Source organism: Strix aluco, chromosome 1 (assembly GCF_031877795.1).
Source record: "Strix aluco isolate bStrAlu1 chromosome 1, bStrAlu1.hap1, whole genome shotgun sequence".
Taxonomy (NCBI): domain Eukaryota; kingdom Metazoa; phylum Chordata; class Aves; order Strigiformes; family Strigidae; genus Strix; species Strix aluco.
Window position 1 is genome coordinate 8956861 of NC_133931.1, and position 16120 is coordinate 8972980.

A 16120-nucleotide genomic window follows, 5' to 3' on the forward strand; every position below is an offset into this window, starting at 1 on the left:
CTCATGGAAGGGGGGTTGGACTAGATGACCTTTAAAGGTCCCTTCCAACCCAAACTATTCTATGATTCTACTTTGCAAAAGGAATGGTTCTTTCCCACAGAAGTACAGCTAAAGCTTTAGATACTTTAAAAGAAATCCGTTTAAAAAAAAGTCTTAGCTTGTTTCCAGGTGAAAACTAGATCTTCCTTCATTAGATAACTGACATTATCTCTCTTCCAAATGGATTCTGCCAAACAGCAAAAGAGTTGGCAACTTGTGGATTAGAAATATATATTTCCTTAGAACCCTCTGTGTGTCTTTACTTTTGACTACACAGGGAATGTTTAAATAGAAGTAGTAATGGAAACATGGAAGTAACAGAATTAATAATGTGAAATGGTCCCCTTTCCTGATACCTGATGAACTAAAGATACTCCATGGCATAGCAAAACTCCAAGAATTTTTGTTTGATTTCAATGCAGTTTTAAGTAATTACGAATATGCTTACTGCAGTTTTTGAAGGAAAAATACAAATTTTACTATTAAAATTTTACACAAATGTATATCACAAAAGTAGAAGTAGGAAAAAAGTCTTTGGAATTATAGTTCTTACTAAAAATAGTAAGTTTTGACCTCTTTAGTTGAAAAGTTGCTGACTAGCCAGATGTTAAAAATTTGCTGAATAGTTGTCTCTTAGATTACAGAAGAACATTCATTACAGTGATTACACTTGACAGCTACAGATGTCTTAGCTAAATGCTGTCAGACATGTAATCTGTTTAGCTATAATGCAGTGCTTTAAATCTCTTTAACTCTTGTTAGCTAGATTACATGATGATACTATCATTACTTCTGCCATGTAAGAGAGGTTTCTTCTGTGACTGTATACAAAACTGTATTTGAAGCCTTCAAAGAGACAAGCTTCTCTGGGAGGAATTGACAGATTGATTTATTATACTTATAAAGCCTCTATTAATGTAGTAGCTGAGTATGTCATTCTTTACTGTAACTGGCTTCACAATTGATCTGTGAGGTACAGAAGTTGAGTTTACCACAGTTGCATTGGTGAAATTTAGATATAGGTAGGAACTGACTTTTCTGAAGTCATACTGGAAATTTTAAGAGTAACAGTTACATAAAGTCAATCAACCTTGTCTCATACCCTTGGCTTTAGACTAGTCTTCCTTTATCACATTGGAAAACAAAAAAACCCCACGAACCTCAAAATGTCTCTAAATGTAAATATACATACACTTGAATTCCTCCAGTAAAGAAAGATACCTAGGAATACATGAGAGAGACCTTCTTCTTTGCTTTTTTTTTTTTTACAGTAGATCTGTAGAGGTTGATAAATACAGCCAGAGAATGGATTAATTTGAAGAGGCAAAGGAATGGAGCAGCAATTTCTAGGGTACTTCACAAAGCAGAATTAAAAACAAATCAGCAAGTTCTGGTCTATACACGTCTCTTATAATGAAACAAGGAATGTAAGATAGAGGTGATTTCTGTTTGAGTAGTTTAAGCATTGGATATCTGACTGCTATAAGTGTCTTTCTCCTCTTAGCTAGGTAAGATTGCGCTAGATGACTAAGCCAGCAGGTGCTGTAGAAAATACTGTGTAATGTATTAGGTTAGAAATCTGACTTACGTTCTGCTGGAATCAGTTCTTAGTGGCAGTATGTAATTTATGGCTTTTTTGGGGGTTGGCAATCTTTTGGGTTTGTTTTGTTTGTTTTGGTTTTTCATGTGGATTCTTAAGAGGAAAACAGAAGAAAAACATATGCTGCTGGAATGTCCACCATTGTCTGCTGGTACACTCATAAATGCTTTTGAACAGGTTATCTAGTTTCAGCTAAATTTCACTAGTTGGGAGAGACATCAAATATATAAAATTGCCTGTAAGGTTATGTTGAAGTTGAGGCCAAGAACACTTGGATGTTTTTAAGCACTGTATTGGATTTTTAGATTTGATGACAAATTTTAGCAAACTTGTAATTGTAAGACTCATTAACAGAACTTCCTTTATGGTTTACAGTTTCATAGTGATGAACAAGCATTAATTTACTTTCCTTGGAGAACTTTTGATTTTTATTTGAGCATTTTCCTTTTATTAACAAGCGAAGAATAAAAGACTGAATATTTCAAAAACTCTCTATAGTTGTCTCACTTGAGATGTAACACTGTTGCTGAAGATGAGACATACTGCAAAACTCTGATCTAGTGGATGACCCTCATTTAGCTTGGTTCTGGTGGAGAAGGTGCAAAGAACAAATCTGTGGGAAAAGTTTGTAGTTGTAAGGGTAATAATCTTTCTTTGGGAGTGAGGAGTCCTAATCTGGGTCCTTGAAAGAATCCTTGTGAAGTGTGAGAATACTCCCTTTCCACAGACTTAATGGCTAAGGATCTCTCCCAGTGTTACACTTTACAGTTTACACACAGAAGGATAGAGGTGTGACAAGTTGGATAGGAGAGAACTTCATGTTGCAAAGAGAAATACAATAGAACAAAATGAGTAATTTCCCCAAGACTGGGAATAAGAGGTAAAATGAGGTCAGAAGTTGAATGGAGTTGTAGGCAAACTAACCCGAAAGAGTATTTCGCAATCCTCCTGCAAGAGGATTTATGTGATCTTTCAAAGCCTGAATTAACATCTTAGTCTAAACTAAGCACGAATATTTTAACTTGAAGAAAGCTACATGCATCCAAAGTGTGGCCTGCATGAAAGATGAGTAAATGCGTGGAAAGATCACAAATGGCAAATCAGTTATCAGTTCTATAGAGATGTAATGTTTTCCTTCTATAAATGCCTGGGAGTAGATTGTAAATCTTGAGAGTTGAATAGGTCTGCAGAAATATTATTTTCAGGCTATGTAGTTAGCTGTTGTGAAGATACTGAGAATTTTTACAATGCAAGTTACATTGTCAGGGAAAGGAGGAATTATAGGAATTGTGATTCAATTAACTTCTTAACCAGAAAGTAGAGTCAGGTATGACTAAGCAACATAATAAAAAGGCTTTTTTACTGAAGTTAATCTTAAAGTATAGATTCATTTGCATTCTCATGGAGGCCTGGAGCCAATCAAAGTAGAGGGTATACATCTCTATCATTTGACTAATGAGGAGAACAAAAGGTGGGGTGCCTCAGAAGTGATTTGAAAATTAATTTGCACACACAGGCATCTGGTAATCCATAACTGTAATAAGAGTGAGGAGACTTCAGAAACATGTCTTTCTGGAGAAGAGCACTCTCAACAATACTGTTCAGTTAACTCTCAATCACTACAATCTGAAGTAATCTCCAGTTGTCCATATGTGACGAGCAACAGACTGAGGGCAGAGACATACTTTAAAGGATCTATAACATTCCATAACTTTGTAAACAAAGTCTTAACACCTTGTTAGAATAAAGTGTGTTTGCACTGTAACTCAACATTAGGGACACAACTTTGACAAATGTAACAGTACTTTTTTATTCTCGGTTAGTCAAGAAGTGAAAATAAGATGATAGTATAGCCAGACCTAGAAATTCAGAGTCAATTTGCATACTGCAGGTGTTGGAGCATATTGCTTTCTAAAAGACAAGGTCAGTTTGAAATTTATTATCTTGAAGTGATTGTGCAAAAGAAGGTAAGGGATGGAACACTGAAGTTGAAAATGTCACAGTGACTATGATTTTCAGTCTAACTTTTAGAAAATTGGATGCTAGTATTATATATGTTCTCAGTCTGATGAATCCTATTTGTGAGATGTATTTGTCCTTTAGAACACAATGACCTAGATATCATCAGCCTTTTATCAGAACTTTTTCCCAGTGATTTGTTCGTTCTTCTTGATTGTAATTTAGTCCTTGAAAATGAGTTTGATTCTACCAGCTATTGTGTATTCATATCTTCCTAATGATCCACTGATTCTGAAGACTCCAGTTATTGCTTCATTTCAGATTACACCTATGTAGAGAGATTTGAAAGGCTTTTACGCAATGAAAGAGGTATTAATAGTCCAAGTATTTATAAAACCATGATTATTTGCTTAGATTACCTAGTAGATTTTTTCTAAGCCTATATTTTCAAAAGTTGAGACCAGAGTATGGCAAGTATCACACATTCACCATCAGTTTTTAACATTCATAAATAAAGATTTGTCTTTCTCAAAGCTCTTAAATAAGATATAATTCCATATACTGGAATCACTTTATTTTCTTATTCAAGAGAAGGATTTATTAGTACTTTTTCTAAGATCATAATGTCTTTTGTGCTGTTTCATTTTTAATGTTAGAAGACTGGAAAAAGTGCCTCTCCAAAGCTGCTCGTTGTGACTTGTAAATATCTTTGGAAATCCTGATGCCAGAAAGGAAACTTTCATCAAATGTCAAAAACCATATATTCTGGATCAAACATATGAGAAATCTTTAGCAATCTAAATTTTATTGAAATTCAGAAGTTGAAACAGGGGAATGTAACTGTGAAATCATTAAAATATCAAATATGGGGATTAAGAACTGTATGAACAAAAGTGTAAATTATCAAAAAATATCAAATTATCAGATACGTGCTCTGTCACACACCAGATTGTTCAGCAGGCTGCTATAGTTATGCAAAATGGAAGGACAGACCTTCTTTATTGTGGAGTCTTTTCCTTTATTAAAAGCATTGTTCTATGTGGAGATAGAAATAGCCTTTCTAAGAGAAAAAAATGCCAGGAAAAAAGAATGGATTTTTTGTGTGTGGTGCTCTAATCTTTAGACCATAATCTTCCATTGAGTAGAGAACACTCAGCAGCAGATAGCAGTGCCAAAAACTGTGAACTTCATTTTTTTTAAACCTGAAATTGAAATAATTTGCAAACATTGAGGTTTCCAGACATTGTTTTCATCACTGTTGTGTTACTGTTGCTGGTGGAAGAGCTTCAGCAACAAGATTATTTTTATTCTGCTAGGTAGAATTACATGGAAAAAATGTTCAGATGACCTAAAACTCATTCTTTCTTCCAAAAATTTTCAGGTGGTTAGTCTTGACATCATCAATACCCAGCCTCTTTTTGTATAGATTACATGATGAGAGGAGCAGGTTCTCAGCAGATACATGTGTCGTAGCTGCACAAACTTCAGCATAACTGAGGCTTGTCATCAGCCAAATTACTTGTATCATGGTAGTTGAAACAGCACTATGAAGCTTTACTAAACAAATATATCATGTGCATATAAGTACATAAAAATCCACTTACTTTCTAGAAAAAAATCACCTATTTATTCTCAGTCTTTCCTATTGTCTGTTGTTAATAGATACTTTTATATAACATGTGCTGATTAAATTTTGAGAATGACTGATGTGTATAATCCTTTCATAGCTTGTTGATGTAGATTGTTACTTATGACACTCAGTGTTAATTTGTTTCTGGTGTATTGAAATTTATTCTGCTCCTAAGCAATAAGCTATTCAAACTCTATAGAGTTTATTGTATTTTCATGACTAGCAATTTGCACAATTTTAGAGTTGTTGAACAAATGTAAAATACCACTACTAATTAAAATACTTTAAATCAAGGAAAATCTTTTCTAACATGGTGGATGCATAGGCTGAGGCTAATTCATTTTCATATTTATGCTTTTTTAGCTTTTTCAGAGGTGTTTCAGATTACTGATTAGTGATTAGATTAAGATTCTGGACAGGATGTGTTTTCTTAGGGATCTCCTCAACAGCTACTGATAAAGTGATTCCAGGTCACAGCACATTTTGTAAATTAAAGAGGAAACAAAAATGTCTCTTACCTTTTGGGGATGAACATTTTCTAGAATGTTGCCACAAAGTGAATCCACTTTTATTTAATTAAACTGTGTAGTATAAGAAAAAATTCTAACCTTATAAATTGAAGAACATTCAGGGTAAAGAAATAGGAGTTTTATTGTATCTGTCTTCATTACCTATAAAATTTTCCTCTGAGTAATTTCTGTTTGTGCCACTTTGTGGAAAAAGTTCTCCAGATTATTAAAGCAGGGTGCCCCTCTGGTCATTTTCTGCTCAGCAAAATGATCAGATAATTCCTATAGCACAAGAAAAATCTAGTGGCATAAGGCTGAAAGAGGTGTCTAGGCTGATGACCTGATGACTGCCTCTTCTGTTAGTCATGCTTTCCTCACTGTAGCATGGGAGGAGAGGAGGAAGCCTCCCCCAAATCCCTCTGCATCTCTCTTTCGCTGGGACAGAGATCCTGCCACAGATGCGGCTGGGATGTCTCCTCAGACCTTGTGGGGCTTTAACGGAGAAGCACCAGCAGAATTTGGAAGCTGCTTGGCAAAAGTCTTTCTTTAACAACTAAAGATTGTGTATCTTCAGTTAAAGATCTTTTAATATACTTTATTTACATATTTTCATTACCTGTGTTGTCATCAAAAAAATACATTCCTTCATCCAGTGACTTTGCTACTTTTTTTTTTTTTTTTTTTTTTTTTAATTCTAGTTCTAATGAGCCTTTCTGATCTCCTGGGTGAACATGTAGTTTTTTCACATCTTTGAAGAGTGACACACTATCTTCTGTAAGGCTGAGCTTGGAACTTTGACCCAAAGTAGCACTCAGTATAAAATGAAAATTAGTACTAAGATGTACAAATCATGTTGGAATGTGCAGAAATCAGAACATCATTGTACAATAAAATTTCCATTTTGCCATTTTTCATGGAAACAGTTACAAATTACTTGAAAACAGGATAGATTTTTTCCATTTAGTTGTTGAGCTCCTCTATCAGAAAAGTGGCTTTAAATGCTGCAAGACAGAAAGTATAAGAATATTTCAAATCTTTGATCATCAGGTGATGTGGGTAGGTTGCCTTAATGAGTGACCCGTACACATTTCTAAGTGTGATCTAGAAGAATATCCTTAATAGCAACAGAATCTGGAAATTCTGTTATCACTCTGACCTTTCTTATACTTTCATTTACATTTTTTTTCATAATACAAACATGGTGAGGGTTCATATTGCCAAAACATAAGTTAGCTGATAAAAGCAAACAAATTAATACAATTACATTTTCTCTCTAAATAAAAGTATTCCTGCTTTCCAAAGATGAACCTGTCACATAGAAATTAATAGACAGCTAGTGTGAAGGAACTGTGTTAAAAAAGTACAGAAAGAAAAAAGAATGAAAAAACAATTAGATTAAAAACCCCCTGTCTTACATCAAAAGCCAACCATTTGTAATGTGATATCAGCAATCACCATGTTCTGATATAAAGCAAATTACAGATGTCAAAAAATTAACTTTTGATGTTCATAGGCTAAGGATTCTTTTGTACAAACTCGTAGAGATTTTGTAGTACTTTTCTGTGGTTACACTAGATTTTTGTATAACAATCAGTTTTCAAGTTACAAGAACTCTTAATCCCAGTTTAATTGGACTCAGTAACCACTCACACTAAGACAACAGCTTTATAAACAGGCACCCAAAATAGTTCTTTTCTATTTGACACTGAAATTTTTTTTCTTTTTTTTCATTTATTTCCTTCTTGTTTCAGGAGTGGACAAGTTGAGAAATTAGAAGTGGATCCTAGTAAATATTCATTCCCTGATGTAACAAAGATAATTCAAGAAAAAGAGCGAACTGGACAGGGACCTGTTAGTTTACAGCCAAAGAGGATTACAGAGACTAAGAAGAGTTATGTTGATTTTGAAAATAATGAAGATGTTCCTCCCTTAATTTGAAACATTCTTAAATAGTCCCTCTATATGTGGCATGTATGTTTGAGTTGTTTTCATGTCCTGTGTGTAAAGTAAGTATAATATAGCTGAAGTTGAAAATATTATTACATTTATCAATAACTTGGTTATGTCTGTGTTTTCTGTTAATATATTACTATATAAATTATTTTTTCTTTTACTTAATAAGTCTCAAATCAGAATGGGAACCATGTAAGTCAGACATTGTCATTTCTTCAAGAATTTACTGTCTAGCTTGAAAGATGACATATTTCTATAGAAAAAGAGAGAAGGAAGGAAGAAAGCACTTGTAACAAGATTTATGATTATTCTCACTAAAATGAAGATAGCAAAAATCTCTATGTATTCCTTCAGTGTTTTTCTTTTTCATGAAGGACAACAGCAAAACAAAACAATGTATTCTGGGAGTGAGAAACATTGCTGTAACCTACCATATATCAGTGAATTTTCCAGCATAATGCAGAGCTCTTGGATTCTGGAGCTGGTATAACAATCCACTCCCTGAAGATTTTGGGGGACAATAGTGCTGAACACAGTATCTCAGATGTGGCACCATGGGGAGACTGGAAGAAATCAGCCAGACCATTCTTGTTCTTCTTCATGCAGCTACTCTAAACTGTTCCATCTTTTTCAGGATCCCCTAAAAATATCAAGGTTAATTTTTAGCTGTTGGATGAAATAAGATTGAGCATCAGTAATGGGATGAACTGCTCTTTCTATACCCTCCAGCCCATTTTTAACAACCAGAAACTCCATTATCATATTTTTTTCCCTATTGCTTCAGGATTACCCCATGAGTGAAACAGATAGCATCAAAGAAGCATATACTGGTTTACATTAGAAAATTATTGCAATTTGGCAACACCAAATTTCTCTTAGGTTGTTTTTTGTTTGGTTGTGGGGTTTTTTTTCCTGATTTCCAGAGAAAACAAGACTCGTGTCATTCTTAGCTCTGCTTTTGAATGCCATTTCTTTTATTTTCACCCTATTTGATGGAAATGTCACAGAAATACTCAGCTCCTCTAAATTTAGTGAAAAACATCGCTACCTAGTAAAAAGGGATTCTCTTGATGCAACTGTGTTGGGAAGCCATTGGGTGTCCTGACAGTAGCCAGTCAGCTAATCAACATGTTCAGTCATTGAACTCTGTGCATATTATCATTCTTGCCTAGGTGGTAGTTAAACAAAGTAGGAGTCATGATGGTAGGGCTCTGGGAACCTGGGGGAAAGCTGAGGAGAGTGTGGGAAGTATTTAGGAAATATGGTTAGATCTTGAGTCACTATGGAAACAAAAGGTGGATATTGAGGAGACAGTGGAATTTTGCAGAGGGAGGGTCACAACAAATACTTCTGGGTTGAGTGGTTGTAGAAATGAAGATTATGCAGGGGATATATGACATAAAACCATACGAAATCAAGCCTTGTTAGCTCTGTTGTCTACAAAACAGCTGATTTAAGGATATATATGTGCTTGAATGTCTCTTTTGACCTTTTAGTTGGACAATGAGTATACAATACTATAGTAAAAAAAGGTACCTTGTTTTTTTACCAATTCTAAGGAAACTGTTACTTCAAAGAGAAAAATTCAAAGAGAAGCTCCAACCAAAAAATCAAATTGAGTGACCTACATTACTTTGCTAATGAGTTTGAAACTGGTTTTCTGTAAAGGAAGACTTAATTTGGTCCTGCAGAAAGAAAATGCTTCTGATTCAAACCAGCTTTTCCTTCTAGCCAAATGGGATAGAGCAAGCAAATTCAACTCAAGAAGAATCAAAGAATATTTTGTGGTTAGATCTTGTTTTCATCCTTAAGACAGAAAATTAATAAGCTGCATTTATAACTGAACCACTAAAACTCCACTTAAAATGTGTTAAGCAACAGTCTAGGTTTGACTAGTGCCCATAATGTCCCTCAGCACATAGTCAGGTTCATGAGATGTTCTTTGAAAGTGCTGTATACCTAATTGTGAAAACCATCATGTAAAAAACTCAGCAGTTAGAAAGGAAACATTGCTATTAGATTCTGAATTTTTTTAGCCTTTCCAAAGTGCTTTTTAAAGTGCTCCACAGATGTTTAATGTAAGATAAAGATAAATAGTCTTTCTTAAACTGTACTGAAGAGAAGCAGAATATATCCATCAATTTAGGCTGACTGGTTGAACTGGTGCATTTTCTTTGGTTGCAGTTTGAAATGGATATAGGATAAAAAAAATGAAGTTTCATACTAATGCTGCATATGCTTACTGAGATCTGAAAAGAAAATGTATATATCACAAAGACATAAACCAAAGTTGAATCTGGGCATCATTTGATCTGTTGTAGTATCATCTTGGATTTTTCTTGTGCACTGACTTGATTTTTCCAGTGCCAGTATAAATTGTTCCATGATATAAGACTCTCCATCCTGAAATATATTTAATCAGCTCTATTCTGGTAAATGGAGTATAAAAACATAACTTCTTTTGCAATATACCCCTATTCACTATAAATTCCTAATCATGCAGGCTAACTATGAAAAAGATGGTATTATGTTTTACCTCCTGATGTCACCAAATGTGCATGAGGATGACTATGGATCATTTTATACATTGCACATCAAAACATCTACTTCTGAGATTGTATCAGGTGTCTGTGCCCAGGCGCTGGCAGGGGGCTGCAGGGCGGCCTCTGTGGGGAGAGGCCGGGGCTGCCCCGTGCCGGACACAGCCGGTCCCAGCCGGCTCCAACGGCCCCAGTGCAGGACACAGCTGAGCCCCTCAGCCAAGCTGGGGGTGCCCGGGGGAAACCAGGTTTCAGCAAGGGCCAAAGGCGGCCCAGGCAGAGGAGGAGGAAGCCAAGGAGGGAGCAGCAGCAGAGGGACCCCAAGGCCGAGGCCGGAGGAGGAGGAGGGCAGGAGGTGCTGCAGGCCTGGAGCAGGGATCCCCTGCAGCGCTGGAGAGACCCCGCGGGAGCAGAGACCCACCCTGCAGCCCAGGGAGGCTCTGAGTATCCTAAAATTTGGTGCTGTTTTATGTAACTGTAGCCCTAGAAGGAAAACAGCCCTCTGCAGCCTGGCAGAGAAGGGCTTGGGGCTACTAGTGGATGGAAAACCTGACTATGAGCCAGCAATGTGCACTCACAGCCCAGAGAGCCAACTGTGTCCTGGGCTGCATCAAGAGCAGTGTGACCAGCAGGTTGAGGAAGGGGATTCTCCCCCTCTACTCTTCTCTCGTGAGACCCCCTCTGCAGTGCTGTGTCCAGCTCTGGGGCCCCAACATAAGAAGGACAAGGACCTCTTGGAGCAGGTCCAGAGAAGGCCACAAAGATGATCAGGGGGCTGGAACACCTCCCCTGTGAGGGCAGGCTGAGAGAGTTGGGGATGTTCAGCCTGGAGAAGAGAAGGCTCCGGCAAGACCTTATAGCAGCCTTCTGGTACTTAAAGTGGGCTACAGAAAAGATGGGGAGGGACTCTGCATCAGGGGTGTTGCAATAGGACAAGGGGTAACAGTTTTAAACTAAAAGCAGGTAGATTTAGATTAGATGTAAGGAAGAAATTCTTCCCTGTGAGGGTGGTGAGACACTGGAAGAGGTTGCCCAGAGAGGTTGTGGCTGCCCCCTCCCTGGAAGGGTTCAAGGCCAGGTTGGACGGGGCTTTGAGTAACCTGGTCTAGTGGAAAGTGTCCCTGCCCATGGCAGGGGGGTTGAACTAGATGATATTTAAGGTCCCTTCCAACCCAAACCATTCTATGATTCTATGAAAACAGGCAACAGTGTAATTTTCAACAGTCAGATAGGCAGTTTGTATTTTGATTCAAGTCTGCTTCCTAGTATGAATGTTGCTGACCTTGAGATGGGTGAAGAGGAAAGACCATAACCTTTTTGAAAATAAAAGTCAGTAGGAAACCCAAAAATTGACTTCCTGTAGTTTAATTGATTGCTGTGGGGATTTTCTGATGTTTCTAAGAGGAGAACACATTGAAGACCTTCCTCTTTTTCTTCATTGCATATTTCTAGAAATCTTGTAGGGTCAATCCACCTTTCAGACCTTCAGCCAATTTGGATAAACCTGTCAAGAGTTTTAGAAGGTTGTGGAAAATGGGCATCCATACAGCCTGGTCTTATAATATTATTTCATTTTTTCATAAGGAGAGCGCTATAAAATTTGACCTCTGCTGTCAAACCAAAGAACAATACAGATGGATCTTCCCCCATTCCAACTCAGATCTCTTTCTCATCTAGTTTCTGGTGAACAGATAATGTTCTGTTTTTGGAAAAAGAAAAAAAAAACAACCACAAAGAACTGTATTGAGCTACAGTTACATCTCATAGGAAAATTAATAGCAGGTACCAAACTATACTTGGAACTACTAAGAAAGAGTTATTTCACATGGTACTATAATCTTGGGATCCAGTCTGAAAATGGAGTATATTCTGAGAATCAACTTCAATAAAATTCCCAGTGTGGATGTGGGCCATGGAGAATACAAACAGAGGTTGATCACAGGGGAACAAAGTGTACAAGCACAAGATGATCCCAGTGGCCCACAGGAGCATAAAGACACACCACAAGTTATCAATTACTTGTCACTAAGGTAATACAACTGAGAAAAGAAGACATATGAAAGAGGACAAGAACATACAGCAACATAGGTAAAATATCCCCTGTATAGTAAAAATGCAAACAAGATAACAAAAGAAATAAAAGATAATTACAGTCCCCACAAGAAGGAAGAACAAAGAAAGAATAACACCAACATTGTCTCCCCCAGTTAAGGGCGTGACAGCTGCTCAAAGCCATTGTGCATCTATAGCAGGTTGCTCCTACCTACAGCAGAAAAAAAAAAGGTGCTGCTTTTTGATTTGCCACTTGCCTCATTCTGCCATTGCAGACTCAGCAGTTGTATGTACAGCATTATCTCTTTCTATATAATTGGGTTAAGTAGATTAAAATTTCAGAGAGCACTGTGCATGTGTGTGTATTGTGATATTTCACCTCTAAGTAGATGACTGGATGAATTTAAGTAGTATGCAGTGGATGGATCTATTCATCATTCAGTAGACAGGAGATAGATGGGGTTAATGGCAAATTCTAGCAGTATTGAGAAGAAAGATGATGTACAGTGGTTCAGGAAGCCCCTTGGATTTGCCACAGAATCTTCACCTTGCTCTAAACCTGGGTGATGGCATGTAAGTTTTGGATTTGCACAGTCAGAACAACAGAGTTTTGTTGTTGATGCACAAGACAGAAAGAGTCTGGTTCCTTCCAGAGCTAAGCTGATTCAGCTGGGTCAAAAATCAAACCTAAAAAGCAGAAAAGAATCTGTTACGCTATTACAGTGTAAAGCTATACTGCACTTAAAATTACAGCTGCATTGCAGAACACCACACACTAAAACAGCAAAGCTCGATTCAAACCTGCCTTTTGTCTTACACTTAGATGCTCAGCGTGGATATCTGAATATACCCAGTATAGGTAACAGTACTGGACACACAAAATGTGCTTTTCCACTGCATGTTTCAAATGGTAATTCCCATAATGATAATGAATAGTGGAAGGAAGTCATAGGGTAGCCTGAGCATTAGTCTTTTTCTGAACAGTTGCTAAGACCAGGTGTTAGCTGTCAAAGCTAGACTGTGTTTGTAAGTGTAACTTCACACAAACAAAATCACAGAATATTTGAGGTTGGAAGGGACCTGTGAAGGTCACCTGGTCCAACCCTCCTGCTCAAGCAGGGCTACCTAGAGCCAGTTGTCCAGTACTATGTCCAGATGGCTTTTTGAATATCCCCAGGGACTGAAACTCCACAACCTCTCTGGGCAACCTGTGCCAGTGCTTGGTCACCCTCACAGTAAAAAGGTGTTTTCTGATGTTCACAGGGAACCTCCTGTGTTTCAGTCTGTGCCCATTGTCTCTAGTCCTGTCACTGGGCACCACTGAAAAGAGCCTGGCTCCATCTTGCTATGCACCCTCAGGTATTTATATACATTGATGAGATCCCCCTGAGCCTTCTCTTCTCTAGGCTGAAGAGTCCCAGCTCTCTCAGCCTTTCTCCATAGGAGAGATGCTCCAGTTGTTTCATCAACTTCGTAGCCCTTTGCTGGGTTCTCTCCAGTATGTTCCTGTATATCCTATATTGAGGAGCCCGGAAGTGGGCACAGTACTGAACTTTATGAAGTCTATATGGATTTATAAACTTAATGAATCATACTTTTAGAGGATAGCATTTAGTGATAAGATTGACTTACCTGCCAGGCTCTTTACTTTAAAATATATCATTATCAACACCATCTTCTGCATGGAGGTGAGATCTACAACACAAGATAGAAGACACTGACAGAAATGACTGTGATGGCTAGGATCTCCACTGGACTGCCGTGAAGGCCAGTCAGAAGTGAGCTTTAGAAGGGCTTGTGGAAGAGAGGTGGTAACAGAGAGAAACAGTTGTGTAATAGGAATCAGGAGTATTTGCCTGCAGGGCTAATACAGACATAACATCCATGCACTGTGTGGGGCTGGTTGAAAAGCAAAGATATCTTAATTGCTTTTGTGTTGAAAACTAACCATAGAAGCTGACATCCATCCACCAACCTAATTATATGTACTCCCTTTGTAGGGTGAGGAACTTTGTCAGGAGCCCAACCAACCATTCACTTGGATTGAGAAAGAACTTGTTTTCAACAGCATCTTATGTTAGTGGAATAGACAGAGAGGAAAGCCAGACTGGGTGCAAAAGACCGAGTACATAGATAGTAAATGATTGGAGCCATGGAAAAACCCTTTCCCCTGTCCACCAGCACATAGATCCTGTTATTCATTGCGTAATTGTGAATTATTTGAGAATAAATGCATTTTTTCTGTTATAGAGTCATCTGTAGCATGTTGAAGCTTATTGTTCTCATTCACACCACCTGAGCAGTACTGACAGCCTACAACTGTCTCCTTCTACCTCTGATACACCCAGGCAGAGTAAAAGCCCCATGAAGCTGAAAACTGGGAAGCAATTTATAAATTAATGAGGACAAAGGTATGATATTATAAGACACAGCTTACTCTGAGAGCAAGAATTTATGTTTGACATTTTAAAGAGCAAGATGATCAAATAGATTTTTAGTAACAGTAGTGCTCCTGTTGGTTGCATAGTCATGCACTAGAACTTTCTCATAATCAACCAGGATCTCTCTGAGCTACAAGTTGTTCCTGAATCAAACCTGTCAGTGTTGCAGAGGCTCTCAAAATAAACAGGCAATAATTAAAATAAAATTTATTTTAGATAGAATCAATTAGCACTCTAGCAGTTATTCATAAAGAGCACAGCCAAAAGTCCATGAGAGGAAAAAGCTATCACTGCACAAAATTCAATGAACTCCTAGGATTTAACAGACAATCCAAAATGCTTAATCACTCACCTAAAAAGTGAGGGCTCTCAACCTCAAATAGTTGCCTTGGGCAGTGTCCCAACCCAAGGGGAGAGTCCTGAACTGCAGTATGCTCCCCCAGGGGACTCCATTTATACCCCAGCCGAATCTGATCTGTGGTTGATATCAGCCCTTACTGGCTGAGGGCCCCAATTACCATAAAACCCTGAGAACAAGGGCACAAAAAAGAAATCAACAGCCACTATGTCTCAGCTGTCAGCAAGGCCCACCTTCATCCGGGTGGGTGCACCTGTCACACATAGTCACAACTTTATGAGAGCCACAGAGTACATCAGGATTTAAGACTTTACTGTATTGGTTTCAGAATCACCCTGAATTAGCTGAGCTGTTTTTAAAACTTACTGAAATTAGAAGGAGCTGGGAAGGAAGGGAAATAATGTCCCCCACTAAGCCAGCTGTTGGAGATGTTGGTTTTGTTCCTTGTTTCCCTTAACATAGTCAGTTAGCCAGACGGGACATAGTCTCTTCTGCCTTACAAGCCCTTCCTATAGACCACAACTCACCCTTCCATGGAGCAGAATCTCTAACAGAAAGCTTCAATGAGAGCCACACATTCACTTAAAGAAATCCTACTCCTACAGCTCCTCCATAGAAAAGCCCTGACATGGTGGGAATTGGCCAAGATTCAAGAGTCAAAAGTCCATTCAGCTAAGGAGATGGTATAGTACAAGACCAGTCCTCTACTTTGTCTAGATATTAGCATAATAGTTTGCCCTTGGATGAGTTCACCTCTGCACACAGTGGCAAATTTTCCATATAGGGAAAATGGAGGAATATGGAGGTATCTCAACCTATAAGAGACTTTTCTCCTATTTGACAACACCTTTTCTAGCATGAAGCATAGGAAAATCATAATAACCAAGTCCACACTGGGACTTGTACTGTTGGAAATACAGCTTTCAGCGTAGTACAGCCTTTGTGACTGGAGCAAAAAATCTCTGAAGTTACAGCATGTATCCTATGAACAGAAGCATTTAAAAGCTCCACAGCTCTAAACTGTAAGCAGCTTTGTCCT

The 16120-nt window shown here is 37.9% G+C and overlaps 1 protein-coding gene across 1 annotated transcript in view; it reads left to right on the forward strand.

The window, feature by feature from the left end:
• The window catches only part of DNAAF11 (dynein axonemal assembly factor 11), a 34945-nt gene extending 27153 nt beyond the window's left edge, over nucleotides 1–7792 (forward strand). The window contains exon 12 of the mRNA XM_074846543.1: nucleotides 7489–7792. Within this exon, the coding sequence (XP_074702644.1) occupies nucleotides 7489–7675 (187 nt within the window). The 3' untranslated portion in view covers nucleotides 7676–7792. The remainder of the gene's footprint in view (nucleotides 1–7488) is intronic.
• The last annotated feature ends 8328 nt before the right edge of the window (nucleotides 7793–16120 follow it).